At 45.2% G+C, this 23073-nt stretch overlaps 1 protein-coding gene across 2 annotated transcripts in view; it reads left to right on the top strand.

The window, feature by feature from the left end:
• Positions 1 to 23073, top strand: part of ITSN2 (intersectin 2) — a 267920-nt gene that overhangs the window by 55008 nt on the left and 189839 nt on the right. For both annotated transcript variants that reach the window (XM_089656116.1, XM_089656115.1), the window contains exon 2: positions 2863 to 2926. In XM_089656116.1, the coding sequence (XP_089512242.1) occupies positions 2884 to 2926 (43 nt within the window). In that variant the 5' untranslated portion in view covers positions 2863 to 2883. The remainder of the gene's footprint in view (positions 1 to 2862; positions 2927 to 23073) is intronic.

The following is a 23073-nucleotide window of genomic DNA, read 5'->3' as shown; positions in this document are numbered from 1 at the left end:
CTTCCACTTCCGATCGCCTAGGACCTGTCAAATTTGGTTACCCACTCCCCCCCCCCCCCGCTCCCCAAAGGTGCCAATCCTTAATGGGGAGTATCTGAAGAAATGAAAAAAAAAAGTTTAAAACAAGTAAATATGATACACTTTCCTATCTATTTACTAATGCTGGCAGCATAAGGATTACAAATAGTTTATTGATTGAGAGAGTTAAAGGTGATTCATCCTCTCTGCTTGTCCTGTTTACCATTATCAGTGAAAGTAAAAGAAAAATCCCATATTTTGAGTTGTATCCAGAAAAGTAATAAACGGGGGAAATTTTCGAATGGGGACATTTGTTCTGGTGATCTGGAGGTCCCAAAGGAATTCCCTTAATTTTCAGTGACTTCCTTTCACTTCCTGTTTGGCATTGGGACACGAAATAAAAGGGAAATCTTTGCAATGGGACACAGATCGTGAAAAAAAAATCCAACAAGGGTTATAACCCTCCCTTGCTCTATCCATAATTAAAAAAATGTTTTGCTTATAGTTCTACTTTAATGATGATCTCCAGAGTAAATAGAAATGTTGGAATTCTTTAACTGGTACACAGACAGCAATATACACATGTCAGAAGTTCTAACCCTTTCCTACCCTTTCCAAAGCTAGAGAAAAAGTTTTGTCTGGAGTTATACTTTAAGGTGCCACACATGGGTGTAAAATATCATTCAATGTCTATCTTCTTTTTTTTTTTTATCAGATCTTTTTTATAATATAATTCGAGCGGGCTTCTTTTTCCAGATAAGCTCCCTAAAGTAGGACTTTTTTATACTAACGCTGTGGCAGCCAGACTGGGGAATTGTGGGGGATGTACAGTAATTGGGGAGCCCAAATCATTTTAACACAGTTGAAGCGGCCAAACGCTGTCAGAGGAAGCTTGTACCAACTCTTAAGCTTCTGCTTAAGTCTTGCCAAGAGCAGGGATAGATTTAATTCCACGTAGTTAGATACCGTTGGGTAAACAACCACTCCCAGATATTTAAAGGCTCCAACTACTCTAATCTTAGAGGCAGTGGGGGGCAGGTTTCTCATTAGTGGATCCAGGGGTAACAGAATTATTATTATACAAAAGTTATATAGCGCCAACAGTTTGATCAGCGCTTTACAATATAATGGGAGACAATACAGCAACATTCCAGAGGATGGGGGAAGCTCTGGAGATGTCCTGGAGACGACCATGGGAGGAGGAGACATGGGAGCTAGAGAGCAGGTGGTCGTGCGAGGAGCGGAGAGTACGGTTTGGGTGATATTTGGAGACAAGATGTATTTTGGGGCAGAGTTATAAATGGCTTTATATATTTTTGTTAATGATTTGAATTTTATCCGTTTGGCAATGGGAAGCCAGTGGAGGAATTGGCAGAGAGGGATGGCAGATATGGAACGGTTAGTAAGGTGGATGAGTCTGGCAGCAGCATTCATGATAGACTGAAGACGGATATCCTGCGATGAGGTAGGCCAGTGAGGTGAGAGAATGGACTTGTTCCAGTTTATTCTGAATCCAGAAGAGTTGCCAAAAGAGGAAATCTGATCCATCAAGAAGACTAGGGACTGTTGGGTGTCTCCCAAGTAAAGCAGAGTGTCATCTGGATATAAACTGATTTTGTGTTCCCCGGTACCCCTCTTGAAACCAGTAATGTTGGTAGCTTGTCTGACAGCCACCACTAGGGGCTTCACTGCTAGTGCAAGCAGCAACAGAGGAAGAGTGGACATCCTGGTTGTGTGCCCCATTATATAGATTAAATGGCTCAGACAGTACCCCATTTGTCTGTATTTGTGCTTAGGGGGAAGAGTATGGTAACTGAACCAGTTAATAAAGGTAGGTCCTATACCAAAGGGCCTCCCAAAGGTACATCCATGCCACACTATCGAAGGCTTTAGCGGCGTCTAAAGATGGCACTGCTCTCTCCAGGTTACCAGTAGGTAACTACAGGTTGAGGTAGAGGTAGGTTAATAGAGGCAGATCTAGCTGGGATAAATCCAGTGTGGTCCCCATGAATCAGTTTCATTATGTATTTTGAGAACCTGTTAGCTAATGCTCGGGCCAAGATTTTTACGTCTGCAGTGAGGAGCAAAATGGGTCTGTACGATTCAGGGTATCTAGCATCTTTGCCCCGTTTTGGAATCCTAACAATACTTGCCTCTTGCATAGAGACAGGGGGAGAACCCTGTGAGCGCTTCCTTCAATGTCTCCAATATTTCATGTTGATCTTGAATGTTTGAGATGACTGACTGTGTACATACAAGACCCAGTTGAAGCTCAGTAATTTGTTTACTGGACTATTTAGAAATGGTGGCCAATTAATTGGGTTGATGAGCTCTAGCTAGTGTATGAAGGTATTTTCCCCGATGTTCAATTTTGAATGAAAAAATGTGTTAGTAGTTTGAGATTCTGTTCTTTATATGTGCAACTCGCAGCAAGTGGCCAACTGTCATCTGACATGTAAGAGTATTTAATTTCACAGAAAGTGATGTTTCCTCTTTCTTTTTGTATGAATTTTTACCTAATGTAGATTAGTATCTTGGAATTACAGTCCTAGTGCACTTTGATGGTTCTGATCAATCATTTCTTAGCAGGGGATCAGTAAATCGGGGCAGACAAGTTTCAGTGGTCCTTTGGCGTCTGCCGTGCAGTGTGGTGTGACCTCTCCCAGCCCCCCTCCATAGACATAGTGAATGTGTACAGCGGGCACCGGTAACCCTCTTATTGTCTTCCTCTAGGGAGAGAATCCGTCATTAGGAAGCAGCCTTTCTGTGCTCAGCAGGACCCATGCTCTGGAATACAGGCAGCTGCATTATTAACAAGCCTGTGTTTGTGTGTTGTGTTTGCAGATGGCCCGGAGTTAACAAGACATGCTGCAGAACACCATGCCTCACTTTCCCACGGCCCTGAATGGTGAGTACGACTTCACGCACTCTCACTTGCATGCTACTGGGTCCGCTGTGATGGGATATATTCTGTATATGTGACTCAACCGTGCTATAGGTGATGGGAGATACTGCAAAGGAAGATATGGGGAAAAGCAAAGGGTTAGAGCAGAAGTGTATTCCTAAGGAAAATTAGACTTTAATTGTTACCGGTTATTGTGCAAGTGCATAAAATGTGCAGTTTTGCTCAAAAGTTTACATACCCTGGCAGAAATTGTGACATTTTGGCATTGATATTGAAAATATGACTGATCATGCCAAAAGATGCTCTTTTATTGAAGGATGATGATCATATGAAGCCATTTATTATCAAACAGTTGTTTGGCTCCTTTTTAAATCATAATGATAACAGAAATCACCCAAATGGCCCTGATCAAAAGTTTCCATCCCCTGGAATGTTTGGCCTTGGTACAGACACACAAGATGATACACATGGGTTACAATGCCAATTAGAGGTTAATGTCCCACATCTGTGGCTTTTTAAATTGCAATTCGTGTCAGTGTATAAATAGTCATTGAGTCTGTTAGCTCTTACGTGGAAGCACTGACTAGGCTAGATACTGAGCCATGGGCATCAGAAAAGAACTGTCAAAAGTCCTGCGTAACAAGGTAATGGAGCGTTATAAAGATGGAAAAGGACATAAAAAGATATAAACTTTTGATCAGGGCCATTTGGGTGATTTCTGTTATCATTATGCTTTAAAAAGGAGCCAAGCAACTATTTGATAATAAATGGCTTCGTATGATCTTCATCCTTCAATAAAAGAGCATTTTTTGGCATGATCAGTCATATTTTCAATATCAATGCCAAAATTTCACAATTTCTGCCAGGGTATGTAAACTTTTGAGCACAATTGCACATCTTATGCACTTCCACAATAACTGGTAACAACTGTACATTCCAAGGATAGAAATTTGGTGCATAGGCAGCCTGATAAGGGTCTCTTGGTTTTATATGGACATTCACCTTCTGCACCTGGCTGCCCATAGGGTAAAGCTGTATGGTTGCCAGTATCCCTCATTTCTGAATACCTATGAATGTGAGCTTGCCAAGGTGTTCACTATTTCAAGCTCCACCCTCTGTCTTAGCTCACTGCAGTCTTGGCCATTCCTAACAAGAATTGGCACTGAAATCCTCAGGAATTACAGAGAAAATGCTAATTTTATTTTTAAACTTCAGGTAACCGAAGTGTAAATCTTCAAGTGAACTCAAATTGGCTGGTAGAAAATGTACATGTAGAGGGTTCAGAACCTCCCCCCAAGTTGCATATACGCATTTGCCAGCACGCTTTGCAGCCATTTTAGCAGGGCTTTTGCAGTGCTTCTAGGTAGGACTTGCAGCTTCATGACAATGACTACATTCTTTGTAGTCTCACTCTGTCCAGCCTACATGTGTCTGTTGTAGTGTTTCCTGTAAATGTGGGGAGGAAGTTAGAGATATGTGAATGTGTTTAGTTCTGTATGATTAGGGATGTGCATTATTAAAGGATAAGTTCACCTTTGGGACATGTTACACGTTCCACCAGTATTTAGGTTGGAACATGTAACATGTTCTCGCTCCTGCCTCCTGTCCTTCCAAAGCCCCACCGGGGATCTTCTTCCCACACCTGCTGTCACAATTTTAAAAGTGTGGCCATGTGGTGCTCTGCCCACATGGCTCTGTCATTCATTCACAGAGTTCTGTAAATGAATGAACTAAAAGTACCATCAGCCGCCGTGGCCAACGGCCTGTAGTTCTCTATAAACTGGTGAGCGCTTCCGCAGCTCATTGATTCTTCCTGCAATTCAACAACTGCCTTCCCATATACAGGCACACAGCTAACTGAGAGTCTGCAGGAGCCTGGCATTGCACCTGCAATCTGCTGATCGTGGGTACAATGCTTTACAGACTGCAGTGTTAAATAAAAAAAAAAAAAAAAGATAAATTCACATTTTTTTTATTTTACTGGAAAAAAAAAAGCTGTGCATTTATTAATATTCTTATTAATAATAAAAATAGAATATTTTGTGTGTGTGTGTATATGTGTGTGTGTGTGTGTGTGTGTATGTATGTATGTATGTGTATGTATGTATATATATATATATATATATATATATATATATATACATACATATACATATACATACCGTATTTTCCGGCGTATAAGGCGACTGGGTGCATAAGACGACCCTCTAATTTTCCAGTTAAAACATAGGTTTTGGGCTATACTCGCCATATAAGACTACCCCCCTTAAGAGGCAACACCATTTAAAAACCTCAGATTTTTTAATTGATAATGGTTATGACTTACCGGTACTTAAAATCCTTCAAAATCCTCATGTTCATCCTCTGACATCATAAGTTCATGAATGACATCTTGTGATACATTTGTAAGACACTCATCATATGGATCAAATTCCAAATCAGATGGTTACCGCTGGATGTGCAGTAATACGGTAGCTTCGGCTACATACAGTATACAGTATATATACAGCCCGCTGGATGTGCGGTAATACGGTAGCTTCGGCTACATACAGTATACATAAAGCCCGCTGGATGTGCAGTAATGTACATACAGTATACCGCGCTGAACCAAGCTGGCTCAAAACAAATGTCCCTATGACAGATTAATCTGACAGCCCGCTGGATGTGTGGTGTATATATAGTATACTGAGTATATACCACTGTGGTATATACAGTATACTGAGCCAAGCTGTTTCAAAACGTACCGGTACGTCCCTACGGTAATCAGACCGCTGGATGTGTGTATATACTATAGCTGAGGCTACATACAGTATACGCTGGGCCAATCACAGCGAGTGCTGTTTTCTAATGAATACAAAACCTGTTCAGATTGGCTGAGGTTGTGACATCAGCCCACCTCTCTGACTCAGCCAATCCGAGCAGGCTTTGTATTCATTTAGTATTATTATTATTATTATTACTACGGGTTTATATAGCGCCAAAGGGTTTGCTCAGCGCTGTACAATAGGGGGGCCAAAACATGGCACAGTACAACAACAAACAATGTACGAGGGGTAAGAGGGCCCTACTCTTACGAGCTTACAATCTAGGAGGGAGGGGGTAAAAGGTACAGTAGGAAGTGGCTGAGGGGGATGAAGTGGTGGGAGGAATGAGGGAGGATGGCCGTTAGGTGAGGGTGGGGTAGGCTTCCCTGAAGAGATGGGTTTTGAGGGAGCGCCTGAATGTGAATAGGGAAGGCGACAGTCTGATGGATTGGGGCAGTGAGTTCCAGAGGATGGGGGAGGACCTGGAGAAGTCCTGCAGTCGTGCATGGGAGGAGGAGACCAGGGAGCAGGATAGAAGGAGGTCCTGTGAGGAGCGAAGGGTACGGGTAGGGTGGTACTTGGTGATAAGGTTGGTGAGGTAGTCAGGGGCAGTGTTGTGAACGGCTTTGTAGGTCAGGGTTAGGAGTTTAAATTTGATGCGTTGGGCAATCGGGAGCCAGTGGAGGGAGAGGCAGAGGGGGGTGGCAGAGGTGGAGCGGGTGGTGAGGTGGATGAGTCTGGCAGCTGAGTTCAGGATGGTCTGGAGCGGGGAGAGCCTGCACTTGGGTAGGCCAGTGAGGAGGGAGTTGCAGTAGTCAAGGCGTGAGATGATGAGGGAGTGTACTAGAAGTTTGGTGGTGTCTGGGGTGAGGAAGGAGCGTATCTTGGCAATGTTGCGAAGATGGAGCCTGCATGTGTTTGTGAGTGATTTGACATGCGGTTGGAGGGAGAGGTTCGCGTCAAGAATGACGCCAAGGACTTTGGCTTGCGGGCGGAAGTGATAGTGGAGTTGTTGGTGATGATGGATAGGATGGGGGGGGGGGTGTTGGCAGGGGGAAAGACGAGAAGCTCGGTTTTGGAGAGGTTGAGCTTGAGGAAGTGTAGCGACATCCAGTCTGAGATGTCATTTAGGAGGTGAGTGATGCGGGCGGAGATAGTGGGGGTGAGGTGAGGGGTGGAGAGGTAGATTTGGGTGTCGTCAGCATAGAGGTGATAGTTGAAGCCGTGAGATTGTATGAGTTTGCCCAGGGAGGAGGTGTAGATGGAGAAGAGAAGGGGTCCAAGGACAGAGCCTTGGGGGACCCCAACAGAGAGGGGGAGGGAGGGGGAGGTGGCACCATTGTAGGTGACACTGAAGGAGCGTCGGGATAGGTAGGATGAGAACCAAGAGAGAGCAGTATCTCCGATGCCAAGGGAGAGTAGTTTATTAAGGAGGAGGGGGTGGTCAACTGTGTCGAAGGCCGCAGAGAGGTCCAGGAGAAGGAGGACAGAGTAGTCGCCCTTGGCTTTGGCGTTGAGTAGGTCGTTAGTGATTTTGAGGAGGGCAGTTTCAGTGGAGTGTAGGGGACGGAAGCCGGACTGTAGAGGGTCAAGGAGGTTATTGTCTGTAAGGTGGGAGCTTAGGCGATCGTAGACTAAGCGTTCAAGGAGCTTGGAGGTGAGTGGCAGCAGGGAGATGGGTCTGAGGTTGTTGGGGTCCCCGGGATCCAGGGAGGGCTTTTTGAGGATGGGGGTGATATGCGCGTGCTTTAGGGGGGAGGGGAATACGCCAGTAGAGAGGGAGAGATTGAAGATGTGGGTGAGGGAGCGGATGAGGGAAGAGGGGGGTGACCGGAGGAGTTGAGAGGGGATAGGGTCCAGGGGGCAGGTAGTGAGGCGGGCTTTTGAGAGGACTTTGGCGACTTCCTCAGTAGTGACAGGGCTGAGGGAGTGCAGTGCGAGGGGGGTTATGGTGGGCGGGGCATTGGGAGAGGAGGGGGGCAGTGCGGTTGTGAGGGCAGAGGAGGGGGGAGATGAAGGGGTGACGGGGGTGGGGAGGCTAGGTGGGAAGGTAGATTGCAAGTTGACGATGTCCTTACGGATAGCGTCAATCTTGTTGTGGAAATGGGTGGCAATCTCGTGGGCGGTGAGAGAGGTACTGAGTGGAGGAGGGGGGGGGAGAGCAGGGAGTTGAATGTGGAGAAGAGTCGGCGGGGGCAGGAGGAGAGGGTGTTTATTAGATTAACAAAGTAGGCCTGCTTGGCGGCGTGGAGGGAGGAGGTGTAGATAAGAAATGCAGATTTGTAGAGGGAGAAAGTATGAGGGGACCTGGTTTTGCGCCACAGTCTCTCCAGTGCGCGACTGCGACGTTTGAGGCGTTTAGTGCTGTCGGTCTGCCACGGTTGAAGCGGTCTGGGTTTGATGATGCGTGTGGTTAGGGGTGCCAGAGAGTCTAGGGCAGCTGACAGTGAGTCATTGTACAAGGTGGTGGCTATGTCAGGACATGACAGTGAGAGGATGCTGTCGTGTAGGCGGTCGGCGGCAGAGTGGAGGGGGGCCGGGTTCAGGTTGCGGAGGTTGCGGCTGGTGATGGTTTGGCGTTTTTGAGGGGGGGAGTTGGGGGAAGGGGAGATGGAGAAGGTGATGAGGTGGTGGTCGGAGAGAGGGAAGGGGGTGTGCGAGAACTGGTTGAGGGTACAGAGGTGGGAAAAGACAAGGTCCAGGGTGTTCCCTCCGAGGTGGGTGGAGGATTGAGTGTGCTGTGTGAGCGCGAAAGAGGAGGTTAGGTGGAGGAATTGGGAAGTAGCCGGGGTGTTGTCGTTGATGGGGATGTTGAAGTCCCCGAGGATGATGGTCGGTAGCTCAGAAGAGAGGAAGAAGGGGAGCCAGGCGGCGAAGTCATCCAGGAAGCGGGCTATGGATCCGGGAGGCCTGTAGATCACTGCGATCCTGAGGGGGGTGGGTGAGAAGAGACGGATGCAGTGCGCCTCAAAGGAGGGGAAGGAAAGAGAGGGTGGGTTAGGGAGGACCTGGAAGGTGCTAAGCGGTGACAGGAGCAAGCCGACACCACCACCTCTGCGATCGCTCAGTCTTGGTGAATGGGTCCAGAAGAGACCTCCATGGGTGAGTGCCGCAGGGGAAGTGGAGTCAGTGGCCTGTACCCAGGTTTCGGTGATGGCTAGGAGGTTGAGGGAGCGGGAGATGAAGAGGTCATGGATGGCGGTAAGCTTATTGCAGACCGAACGGGCATTCAGGAGTGCAACCGAGAGAGGGGGGATAGATATGGGGAGGAGGGGTACATGTATGAGGTTGAGGGGGTCGCGTCGGCTGGCGTGAGCAGGGGGGGCTCTAGGGGGGGTGTGAGGTGGTGAGGGGCCAGGGTTTGGGGAGATGTCCCCAGCTGAAATGAGGAGGAGGGTGAGGAAGGTGGCGTGGGAGCGGGAGGTGTAGGAGCGCTTGGGTCTGAAAGTGGTGGCAAGTGGGTCAGCGGGGAAGTGGAGTAGCAGGAGGAGGTGGTGGGTGCCATAGTGGGGAGAGGGGAGAAGTGAGGGGGCGATATAGAGCTGCTTAGCGGGGGTGGGTGGGTAGAGGAAGGCGGTTTTAGGGATGGAGGAGAGGAGGACAAGGAGGAGGAGCGCGGGCGGCATGTTGGGGTGAGCGGGGTGCAGGAAGGGTCGGGGTGGGTGAGGGGGTGCTGGTCAGGGATGGCGAAGCAGTGTCCGAAACGCAGTGGGAGGTGGCTGGTAGTCCCAGGTGGGGTGGAGGGCAGGGGATCCCTGGTGGGATGGTGGCCGTGCTATCCCTGGTGGGTTAGTAGCGATCGCTGGAGGGATAGTCGTTAGGGGTCCCTGGTGGTTAGGGTTTCCGGTGGGTGGTGGGATCGTGGTTGGGCTCCCTGATGGGTAGTGGGTGCCCCTGGTGGAGTACCTGATGTCCTGGAGCGTCGGGGTGGAGGTGGATCCCTCCTATGTTAGGAGGACCGTTGGTGGTGGTGGTAGCTTCCCCGGAGGAGCGGAGGCGTCCCGCTGCGATTCCAGCCACGGCCGGCAGGAAACACCGCGGCTTCGGGTGCCGTGGTAGGCCTCAAGCCGCTTCGGACCGCCGGAGCTCCGCTGGAGGGACGGAGTGTATGTGTCCCCTTCAGGGTGTTGGTGGGGACATCGGCAGCAGGCTCAGGGGCCCGGATGGCAGCGGATCGGGCGCGGGGGCGCCGGAGCTGACGAGCACGTGGCTGCTCCGGGCGAGCTGGTACCCGGTGGTCGGGATGGACCCAGGGCCAGTGAGGGGGGCCCTGGGGAGGCTGGCTGATCGGCGGGGACCGGGGAACAGAGCAGCGGCAGCCTTGGCTGATGCCCGGCGATCCGGGTCGGCCGCGCCAGAAATCGAGGCCGCGGCTTCGGGTGCCGGGTAGGCCGCAAGTCCCGGAGGTCCGGGGAAAAGGTCCAGTGGCCTTACCTGGCTGATAAGCAGGGACCGAAGGATCGTGGGGCCCCCGTTAGGGTCCGCTGCTGCCCAGATGGCAGCGGATTGGGGCCAGGGGAGCAGGAGCTCGCCGACGCACGTCCTTCTCGCCGGACGTCCAGAACTTTTTGTAGAATTTAGTAGAATACATCGCTCGCCGTGATTTGCCCAGTGTAAACTGTATGTAGCCGCAGCTACCGTACATACACGCATCCGGCGGTCTAATTACTGTAGGGACGTACCGGTACGTTTTGAAACCACTTGGCTCAGTATACTGTATATACCGCACATCCTGCGGGCTGACAGATTAATCTGTCATATGGACATTTGTTTTTAGCCAGCTTGGCTCAGCACAGTATACTGTATGTACATTACTGCACATCCAGCCAGCTTGACCCAAACAAACTCAAGGTTTACATTTTAAACCCCGCGTATAAGACGACCCCCAATTTTTGGGGTATATTTTTAAGTATAAAAAGTAGTCTTATACGCCAGAAAATACTGTGTATATAATAATACTTTTTTTTTTTTAATAATAAAAGGTGAACTTATCCTTTAAATGGTAAAGACTGATGTTGGTGGAATCAGGAATCCCTGGTTTTGCAGGATCACGGACTCTGGGTTAGGTGTGATTGTTGTGTGTGCCTGGTCAACGCAATTTTCACTCTAGCACATTGGCATGCCATAGAAAGAACCACAGAAAGCGTGAAAAGAAATACATTATTGCTTATTGTACAAAGATATTCCAAAATGCCCTGCACAGATTTCTTGGTACCCTTAGGATTAGAAATGATTGGATTATACGTTACTGTTTTCTGCAATTATTATCACTTATCTATCTTGTAATCAATCAGCCTATTTAATGGAGAAAAGTAGTCAGTCTGCTATATTTGGTCCATGTTCAGTGTGCTGCACACAATGATACCAAACAGCAAAGGAGAGAATTGTCTGAGGAGATCAGAAAGAAAATTATAGACCAACATGTAATAGGTAAAGGTAATACGACCATCTCCAAGCAGTTTGATGTTCCTATGACTACAACTGCAAATATTGGGAAGTTTAAATTCCTTTTGTGTGTAGCCAATCACCAAGTACTTGTCTGCAAGAGAAAAAAAAAACAGAGGGGATCAGATCCTCATTTACTGCTGTTGACCTCTCTTGTGGCAGCTAAATGTATAGAGGAGTCAGGACCTGTTTCCTCCTGCTGCTGTTCCGTCAATATATGGATCTATATAGATTCTATAGAGGGGAATCAAGATCTCCTTCATCCTGCTGGTGATCCCTCTAGTGATAACTAAAGATCTATATAGCGGAATCAGGACCTCCTTCCTCCTGCTGGTGATCTCTCTAGTGATAACTAAAGATCTATATATAGGAATCGGGACTTCCTTCCACCTGCTGGTGATACTTCTAGTGATAACTAAAATTTATATAGAGGGGATCAGAACAACCTCCTTCTTGTTGTTGACCCCTTTTTATGGCAACTAAATATATAGGGGAAATAGGATCTCCTCCTTCCTGCTGGTGATACCTCCAGTGATAACTAAAGATCTATATTGGGGAATCAGGACCTTCTTCCTCCTTTTTCTATCTTAATAATGATCTATATAGATCAATCAGGACCTCCTTCTTCCTGTTGGTCATTATTCTATATAGGGGAATCATGTTTTCTCATTTTGCAGTCATCTGATATTAGCACACCAGATAATTTTTCCTCTGGCCAACACTGTACCCCCAATAATACCTTATCTGTGGTAACCTGCAGACACCACTAGATAAGAGATCTTTGGGTGAATCAGTGAAGTGATGGGTGATATTACTTTCTCCATGGACAGAAGCTGATGACTAAGGTGTCTGCAGGCTCCTTTCTCTTCTATAGTAGGGGTCTCTAAGCCTTCTAAGCAAAGGACCAGACAACTATTTCTCAGACTTTAGTAGGGGCAAGACTGTGATCAGTAGAAGTAGAAAATGCCCCAGCGTCAGTGTGAATAAACAATGCCTCAGGCTTGGTTGTCAGGAGTAAAAAAAATTATAGTGCTTGTGGTCAGTAGAAAGGAAGTAAAAGGAATAGTGCCCCATCATTAGTACTATTGCAAGTGGGAGGAATAGTGACAATTGTTGGTGTCAGTGGAAGGGATAGTACCCCATTGTTGGTGTCAGTGGAAGGGATAGTGCCCCATTGTTGGTGTCTGTGGAAGGGATGGAGCCCCATTGTTGGTGTAAGTGGAAGGGATAGTACCCCATTGTTGGTGTCAGTGGAAGGGATAGTGCCCCATTGTTGGTGTCTGTGGAAGGGATGGAGCCCCATTGTTGGTGTCTGTGGAAGGGATGGAGCCCCATTGTTGGTGTCTATGGAAGGGATAGTGCCCCATTGTTGATGTCTGTGGAAGAAATGGTGCCCCATCATTGGTGTTGGTGGGAGGAATAGTGCCTCGTATCAGGAGGAACAGTGCACCAAGGGCTGGAAAAAGAAAAGCATAGGGCAACTTCTGGCGACCACTGTTCTATAACATTAATGTAAACGTTACAGAAACATGAGCATTCATGTTTGTACGTGAATCTGGAGATAAAGATGTCTTCAGATCGTTAGATCCCATCTGTGTATATGATCCTCCCGCCATGTACTGTATACGTCTACCGCCTTCTTCCTGTTATATCTTTTCCTCAAGACGTTCCATTGGCACTGAACAATTTATTGTACATTTATCATGTACAGTCAGCGCTTAATAAGAATAATTATAGTGTAATCTGTCTGATATTACCAGTTACTATTCTAGGTGTTTACATTTTTCCTGCTTGCTGCTGATTACATATTCATCTTCAGCGCTTAGTCTTTCACTTCCTTTTGGTTGTGTTGGTTTATTTAAAGCAACACTATCGCTACATAAGAATACAACTTTTTCTATTGATGATTTAGATATTTTATCATACTTGCATATTAATTTAAAATTTGCGTGTTGTGATTTATTAAAATGGAAATCCGGCCAGCTATGAACAACATAATTTAAAGTGCAATCTCCGTCAGCTGGGGAGCAGTGAAGCAGCAGTGTTTTAAGATACGGGCAAACCCTGGTTCACATATATGCGGCCGTGTGGGCCACGATTTGCTCGGGCATAAGAGCCCATTCATTTGAATGGACTCCCATGCCCTCGTGACATGCAGAGAAGAAGTCCCTGCACTTCTTCTGAAAACGCAGCCTATACGGGAACCTCGGTTCCCAGTACAGTTGCGTTTTCCAGTGCGGGCGACGTGCCACTAGAACTAGGGGTGCAGTGGCGCAGATTCTTGTAGACTAGGACATTCAGAGTCAGAGGTGTTGGGAGTTGCAAGTAATGGAGGTTCATTCTCTGAAATGTTGATACATTGTCTAGGGCAGCAGGGCAGCGGTCACTAAATGGTGAACCGTGGTCTGAGAATGGTCCCAGCAGTGCTCCCTTCTGGACTGCCAGCCCACCAGCTCACAATGACAGATCCGCCTCTGGGGAGGGTGGTCGTCACGGCAACCGATGACATCATGTGTGCTCCCCGCCCTTTGCAGCTCACAGTTTCTTCCGCTCCCTGCCTGTACACAAGCATCCTTCGGCAGGGATCCCGGCACAGCTCCTGTCTACCCTCAAGGTAGGGTGTGGTCTTATATGGGCACTCTGATGGGCACATTGAATGTTAAAGGGTTATGCTAAGGGTGCCCCTTAACCACTTGCTGACCGCAGATAGCCTAATGATGGCTACACTGAGGCTGGCCAGTTCTGGGAGAGTGTCATATGACATCCTCCCAGAACGCACCCTCCTGCATGCCCCCGACGCTCTCCGTGATCTCTGTGTCCTACGGACACAGCTGATTACATGATGTGGTAAAAGGCCTATCACAGCAGTCTTTTACCACGTGATCAGCCATGTCCAATGACACAGCAGATCACCGGTAAATGCAGTTTCCGGTTATCGGCTGCACTCTCCTCACGCTGTCACAGCATGAGGAAAGTACTGCCGATAACCTGCAATTGTCAGAGGACGGATTGGCACCGATCATCAGGGCACTGATGATCCATGCCCAGCAGTGCCGCCCATCATTGTTGTAGATCAGTGCCACCTCATCAGTGCTGCCTCATCAACTCTCATCGGTGAAAGAGAAAAATTACCTGTCTGCAAAATTTTATAATGGAAACAAAGGAAAAAAAAATTTTTTTCAAAATGTTTGCCCTTTTTTTGTTTATAGTGCAAAAAATAAAACACCCAGCAGCGAGTACATACCACCAAAAGAAAGCTCTATTTGTGTGAAAAAATTATTCTATGGGTATACTCAAAGTGCGACAGTGCTGAAAGCTGAAAATTGGCCTGGGCACAAAGGGGGTATAAGTGCCTGGTATGCAAGTGGTTAATATAAATGTGCCCATCAGCATGCTCTTTATTTTATGTTAAGGGGCACGCTGATGGGCCCATTTTATGTTAAGGGGCACTCTGATGGTACATTTTATGTTAAGGGACACTCTGATGGGCCCATTTTATGTTAAGGGGCACTCTGATGGGCCCATTTTATGTTAAGGGGCACGCTGATGGGCCCATTTTATGTTAAGGGGCACTCTGATGGTACATTTTATGTTGTAGCCATCAGAGAGCAGCTTAACATAAAATAAGGGGCATGCCGATGGACACAATTTATGTTAAGGGACACTCTGATGGGCACATTTTATGTTAAGTGGGCACAAATGGGCACAAGTGGGCACAAATGGGCACAAGGGACACTCCGATGGGCACATGTTATGGAAAGGGGTACCCTGATGGGGAATATGGTGTAAAGGGGCACTCTCATGGGGAAATATGATGAAAAGGGGTACTTTGAGTGTAAAGGGGCACTCTGACGGGAATACCTGATGTAAGGTGGCACTGTGGGGATACCTGATGTAAAGGGGCACTCTGATGGGGACAACTGATGTAAAGGAGCACTCTGATGGGCACACCTGATGTGATGGGAATACATGATGTAAAGTTGCACATCATTGTAAAGTTGATCGGACCTCCTTTAATTTTAATTCAATACCCCTGGTCTAGGGTGTTGTGGTTCAGTATCAGTGGTGCTGGGTGGTAGGTAGGTTCAGTGGAAGGGGTATTGGTTGACAGGAAGATGCTGGGTTAGGTACAGCGTGCCAGGGTGCTGGGTTTTTCATAGTCCCAAATACAAAAGCTGTCTACTTGGAAGCCTGCAGGGAAATTTGTGGGACTGAGTGTACCTGATAATGGTTCAGGCTTCTGGACAGCATTGCCCACTGATCTCAGATAAGTGCAAGGTGTTTAGCCAGCATGGGGAAGGGGTCGTTTAGGATTAAGTTATTTGAAAGTATAGTTATGCCTCTCTGACTTATACATTGTGGTATTGTGAGTTTACTGCAACTGTAACATGTGACCTTCTCATTTCTGATTTCCCCCCCCACCGATCACCATTACACCTGCAACCACCTCTATGTCTGCACCCCCTTCTTACCACTATGCCTCAAGCCCCCCCACCAGTGTGTGTTCACAACAAATTCCCCCCCTTCTTCCCTGCCTCTGCACACTCTCTTTTCTCTCCCCTTGGACTTTTATTACTGCGGCTGACTCCCATCCCTCTCCTAACGGGAAAACAACCTGCACAACAACCCTCACCATTGTACCTGACTTAGTTTCCCCCATCACCACCTCTCCCACATGCCTCTACTTCACATGCTATAGCACGAAAGCCCACTTCTGCAGTTGCCCCTTTGTCCCTGTGCGCACTTCCGTGCTCTCCACTCAGTGACATGCCCTTCCATACTCCGTCTGTATAACAAATGGGCTGACTTTTGCTAGTTACTAATAAACACCAAATTGTTGCAGCATTCATTAAATTAATCCATCAGAAGTAACATTTTCTTGTTTAAAAGTTGAAAAGAAGACCATATACTAGCAACAGTTTGGGGTCTAAACTGGTGCGTGCGTGCTTGTGTGCATATATATATATTTATATATATATATATATATATATATATATACAATCTATATATTATATTTTTATTATATTTTTTTACACTCGTGTTCTTATATGAAATATACAGCTTTTTGCATATATATGATTTATTTATATTTAAGTTGCCTCCGTCACTCTTTTGCCACCCACTTGAATCAGGTTGCACACTACACTTAATGCAGTATTAAATCTAAAAACAAAAATGGTTTAAATTGCAGACTGTTTCCTAGATGTGATGACTGCATATTAACATTATTTTTTTAGGCATTTTTCTTTTATTTTCACTTAGTGTTCCTGCCAGTAAGTCTTCTTTTTCAGCTTCCTTTAACAGACCAAGCTGTCCATGCAAAGTAGCAGTTAGTGGGTTGAGACAAACCATTTAACACTGACAGGGGTGCTTACAATGATTAGCTTTTATGTAAAAACATTTATAAACAGTTACAGCAAACATTTGTTTTCCTTTTGGAATAAAGTGTTTTCTGGAGTTCAACTTCAGTTTGTTAATCAAGTCCATCTAAATCTGTTAGTCTAACACTCTCCTTCCCCAGAATGACAGTGCTGCTTTCCAGAGGTGTCTGCGTTAACACTTCATCCAGAATGGAGACACCCTAGGATAGGAAGTGTGTTACTGGCAGGATCACCAGGTGAAATAAAGGAGGGAAAAAAGCCTTAAGAAAAATAATGCAGCCAACACATTTAAGAATTGGTAAGCCGCAATATATCATTTTTGTTTTTGGGTTTAATATGACTTTAAGTAGCATTACTTTTTTTTATCTGGAGGCATTTGTCTTACTACAAATGTAAATTCACTTTATGCTGCTGATGTTTACAAAGACCTGGGTCTTTTCATTTTTGAAGGGATGCTTCCGGACCGAAGGAGCTTGTCCACAGTGCTATTATGTGAATATGTTTTTACTAACATGGAATACAGGTTTGCATTTTTTTTTAACAATGGCTGCTGTCAGTTAATTCTGTTTTGGTTTATTATGTTCGTTCTGTGGTAGGTACACCTAAAAACAGTAATTATTTTTTGGTGGTGCTGGCAATAGTATGTGTATAAGACCTCTACAGATCACAGCAGATTGCGGTTATCAGTGGAAATAGTCATTGGGCTCTTTTAAAAAGCTTGCATTGGATATGTCTGAAATACACATTACACATCATTTATCAGTTAAGAGAAGTATGGCCAAAGCCTTTTTGTCCATACGTCTCTTGTGTGTCATGGGAGTACACTTTGTTTTGCTGTTCTGTGACCCAGTGTCAGCCACTCCAGGCTCTGGAGGGATCCTGACAATATTGTCAGGATCCAGCCAGCTGACTTATTGACAGATGGATCCGCCTCTCAGCAAGCAGCTGAGAGCTGGAGCTGGAATTCCAATGAGCTCTGGAGGAGCAGAGTAAAGAGCAGTGACAGGGCATAGAGCCGACATGGGACAGCTGCAGCATCACAGAGGTGCGTGTGTTTGTTTTTGTTTTCTTTTACAAACCTATACTTTTTTTTTCCTTTAATTTAGATTATAGCCTATAAGCTGGAAGGTGCTAATTTTAGTTTCTTAATATAAGAAATAGTGTAGCGCTTCTAAATAATATAAATATAAACACTTAAATAAAACAGTTAATAACGTGCCAAAAAAACAAAGTGCCTCAGTCACCTATGGGACTTGTGAAAGTGATGACAATATTATAAATAAACATATAATCGTGTGACAAATTAATATCTTGCTAAGGTCACCTAAGTGACCTATACAAGTGACGTAAACAAACAGTAATAATAAGGACCCTTAAATATGGGAATAGAAACAAAGACGTGATAGTGCCACTTCAAATCACATAAAAACATTCTGAACACTCTGATAGTCCATATATGAATTAATAGGCGTTTCATATATACATGCAACGTGCAAATAGTGCTTGATCTGTGAAAGTGTCAGCACACTTCATCCACTTCAGCTGCAGTGCCTCCTCACCTCCTTTCTCCGACCCCAAAGGGCCAGAAAGCCTTCAGGATCACCTTGGATCCTTCTCAATAGCTGCTGATATCACTCCACCTCCAGTATCTCTCCACTATAACCTCCAGGTCACTCTGATAAGGTATTCTGCAGAATATGTATCTCACCACACCAGTGAGCAATAAAAGAGATCCTCCATAGTGTAGTATTTCTGTCAGGAACCATCGCGACGCATGGGTCTACACATGCGTAGGTGTCTGCCGAGACGTATAGGTGGCAGGGCACTAGGACCCAGGCGTACCTGTCGTCTGGACAGTACTAGACAGGCACTAGGACCCAGGCTACGCCTGTCAGGTGCAGGGCGGCCTATTTAAGCTAGCCCTGCACAGACACTTGTTGCCGAATGGTCTTTGTATCCTGTTACCTGTGTGTGAGTACTTCTGATCTGGATTGTTTTGACCTTGTTGCCTTCTCCCGTCCTGACCCCTTGGCTTGCCTGACTCTGCTCCCGGATGTTCCCGTTTAGATCTGACCTCCTGGTATTGACCCTGCGTGTGACCCGACTATCCTTTGCCTACCGTTTTGTACCTTACCGATCCTCTAGTTATCGTCCCGGCCTGCATGACTCTGATTTAGCTCATCCATCCATCCACCCCGCAGGGATCACTAGGCTCCCTTACATCAGACTCCTAGCTCCCTGGAGCCCCTGTCAGACTCCTCTACCCCTGTTGGAGATACCTGGTAGTTGCGACCTGGTACCGGAGCACTCCAAGTCCATCCCCACCATCAGGGGCCCTGGTGAACAAGTGCTCCGGTGCTTAGACTCCGCACGCTGGGGAGGCTCTACCGGGGGACTGATAGAGGTGCTGTCAGGCGGTCCCTTACAATTTCAATGAGCTAACAATCCTTTATTCAAGTTATATGAAATACACTCACATAAATTGCAGTCCCCTTCCTCTCCTGATGTGTGGGTGTACTCCATGCGTGCAGTACTTCCTAGGTGTGCCAAGATGGCGTCCAACACCGGAAGTGCATCACCGCGTACCAGAAGCTGCGTATCGGCGTACCTATGCGTTACGTCACTGTGACTCGTGACTTCCTCAGGGTATGCTGTGCTGACACTTTCACAGATTAAGCACTATTTGCATGTTGCATGTATGTATGAAACAATTATTAATTCATATATGGACTATCAGAGTGTTCAGAGTGTTTTTATGTGATTTGAAGTGGCACTATCACGTTTTTGTTTGTATTCCCATATTTAAGGGTCCTTATTATTATTGATTTGTTTACGTCACTTGGGTAACCTTAGCAATATATTCATTTGTCACATGATTATGTGTTTATTTATAATATTGTCATCACTTTCACTAGTCATATAGGTGACTGAGGCACTTTGTTTTTTGGCACGTTATTGAGTGTTTTATTTAAGTGTTATATTTATATTATTTAGAAGCGCTATTTCTTATATTATTTATACACTGGTTTGGTATCAGCTCAGAGTGTTAGCGGCTATTTATTAGGGTTCACTTCCTTTATTAGCGCAGGAGGATTTTGTTGCCTTTAATTTTAGTTTCTTATTAATTATTTATTTTTATTTGTTTTAAATAAATGTTTATCTTATTTTATGGAATTTTGTAAAGGATTTACTGCTTGTTGTGCCTAGGGGATAATGACTGAGGCTTTCTCCATGCTGTAAGGCTAGTCCCCTAAAGACGCTTTTCTTTGATGCCCAACCGGTCACAATTCTCTGACTTCATCCTATACTCTGCAGGACAAGCAGTCCTATGTTCCATGTGAGGTCACCAAGGGCCCACCAACACCACAGGATGCTGGGGAATGGAGGAGCATGCCAACTGCTGGGGGAATGAGGCATAGGGGGGACCCGCTGCAAGGGTAGTTTTTTTTTTTTTTTTTTTCTTTTCTTCTGTCTGGAGTTCAGCTTCACGTTTGTGGGGTTTGTTTTCTGTCCTTCTTCTTCTTCTTTTTTTTATTTATTTATTTATTTTATTTTTTTAATATTTTTGAAGAGTTATAGGAAGTAGAATAAGGAGCCAGCAGTCAAAGCTCAGAAAGAGTAATTCAGTCATTACATTTGCGAATATTCAGCAAACCTCCTTTTGATTTTCATGTTTTAAGCTGCTGACTGTCTGCATTCACTGAAGTGTTGCGTGAAATTGTGAGACGCACAGACGACCACAAGCTAATTATTTCCCAACACCCCCCCCCACTCTATTAAAATTCTGCATGGCTGTGTCGTGTAATCAGAGATTTTCTAGCAATGTGGGAGTGTGGAATTTGGCATAGAAAATATCCTTTCATGCTGCGTTTATAATGTGTAGATTAATCCCCTTAGCCTCCATTGGAAGCCCATGCTATAGGGCCCATTTATAACTGGTGCAAATTATTTTGTTTTTATCTCTTATGGAATGTATACATTCCAACAAAAATGGCTATTTAGGCCTCATTCACATATGTTCAGGGAGCCAAACCCTGTGAAAACGAGCATATTTCTGTGTGTAGGAGTGCGAGCCGCCTGTACAAATCGATGACAGGTTGCGGCTGTATGCTGGTAACCATGTATCTGAGCATTAGCCCTTTCGCTGCCAGAGCCGAGTTTAAATTTTTTGCACACATTTAAAAATAATCACAAAACCCCTAAATAGTATATATTTTCTGAACGCAGACACCCCAGAGAATAATATAGTGGTAGTTCCAATTTTTTATGTCAAACGATATTATCACAAAGGTCTAAGAATTGCAAAATATCAGTAAAAATCAAACTAAAGTGAATTTTAGAGCAAACAAAAGCAATAAATTACCCACACATTTGGTAAACTATTAAAGACTCGATTGCCCCGAGTAAATAGATACCCAATATATCAAACCTTTAAATTTGTGTGCACCCGTGAAATGGCATTAAGCTTCAGTACCCTGTATTTTCTATAGACGACACTTCAAAAGCCCCTACAGGTCATCAGTTTATCATTATGGAGGAGGTCTTGTGCTAGAATTTTTGATCTCCGCTGTGCGCGTTGATATGTGAAACGTATATCGCAATCTACGTTTTCATGCGTAGGCATTCCTGGCGCGTGCATTTATGTTCATATGTCCATATATGTAAGGGTGGCCCGACTGCTTCCAGCTGAAAGGCATGAGTCTGTCTGTCAGTTTTGTACACAATCCCCGTGGCTGCAGCCACTGGATTGTGTGTGTAAATTCCCTCGCTATCAGGTCCATATGATGTACAGACCTGGCGGCAAAAGGGTTAAAGCTGCCCATACAATATAAGATTTTCTTCAATTTCCTTCAGATTTACACTCAAATATGTAGTGCAACAGCCTGTCTGATTGCATACAAATTGTTTTGGTATATTATATGATTTTGGAAAATTCAAAGGAAAATTGTACAAGAAAATTGTATAATGTATGGCCAGCCAAAGGCTTCATTCAGATGTGCAGCCTGGGGGCAGTAAAACCAAGCATCTTGCTATGGGGGTCACTCGGTGGGAGGGTCTGGAGTAGCTAGGACCGTTGGTGCGGGACCACAGAAGAAGTTTGGGGCTGCTCTGTGCAAAACCATTGCACAGAGCAGATGAGTATAACATGTTGGTTATTAAAAAAAAAAAAAAACAGAACTGTTGTATCCTCCTGCTATTTATAGGCATTCCCATACATTCCATAGAATCTCTAAGGTATTCCTAATTTTTTATTTGTAGTTTCCATATGCAGTTTTTTATAAACTCACTCAAGGTTTTAGATCTTTCCATATATTCATTAATACACAAATGGCAGAACTTTTTCCCTATATTCTTTATTTTTCTTCTCTATTTTTTTTTGTAATTTTATCTTTTCTCCATTTTAGACTGTGTTTACACTAATGAGGTGCGGGACATTGCATGTAATTCACACAGGAATCATACCACTTTCCTGTGCGAATTACATGCAGTGTCTGAGAGATGCGATTTGAGCCATACATTTTTTTGTGTGGCTCAAATCACATTGCATCCGTACCAAAAAGGTGCAGGACCCTTTTGTTTACCCATACCTGAATCGCATTGCATGGGTGTTCTCACCCATCTGATGCACTTTCTGGCAATTTCATCACGTTTACGATCTGTTTTGGAGTGTCATTAATTCAACATTGACACCCACATCAGATAGCATGAATGCCATACGATTGCATTGCGGTGCGGGAAACGCACAGGATTTGCAACGTATCCTGCACCGCACCGCAGTGTGAACCCAGTCTATTAATTGCTATTTTGAAGAGTGTAATAGCACTTTAGTTATTTCAGGTACTTATAAAGCGCCGTCAGTTTACATACATTCACATCAGTCCCTAACCCTCAAGGGGCGTACAATCTGAGGTCCCTAACTTACATTCATTCATACACATGCTAAGGCCAATTTAGACAGGATCCAATTCACCTACCAGCATGTCTTTGGAGTGTGTGAGGAAACCGTAGTACCCGGAGGAAACCCACGCAGATACAGGGAGAACATGCAAACTCCAGGCAGGTGATGCCATGGCTGGGATTCGAACCAACGACCCTAGTACTGCCAGGCAGAAGTGCTAACCATTTAGCCACTGTGCTGCCCTGATTCTTATTGTTTGCACATATTGTTATACTATTTGCTTACTTTCTTCTTAATAGGGTATATTGGTAAACATTTTCTTATTTATACCTAACATATATTGAACTTATGTACGTTCTATTTTTATATTGTTCTAGATAGCTTAAGGTTTCTTCTCCAACAGCTTAGATAGTTGTTGAATTGAGCTGTAGCGCAGGTAATTAATCAGTATTAATAAGTTTATTTTATTGCAAAAGGGACAATGCATGTCGTGGTTTTTTTGTTTTTTGTTTTTTTGCGATGATGAGCCTACCTGTATATAATTTTATTTATTTTAAACTTTAGTTTTGCTTAAGGCTCCATTCACACTTTTGTGACTTTGATCCAACTTTACACTCTCTG

The sequence above is a fragment of the Staurois parvus genome, unplaced genomic scaffold (genome assembly GCF_062004578.1).
Source record: "Staurois parvus isolate SC_StPar_1 unplaced genomic scaffold, SC_StPar_1.0 ptg000886l, whole genome shotgun sequence".
Taxonomy (NCBI): Eukaryota; Metazoa; Chordata; class Amphibia; order Anura; family Ranidae; genus Staurois; species Staurois parvus.
Note: the sequence above shows the minus strand (reverse complement) of the source record. Positions and strands in the feature narration are given on the sequence as shown.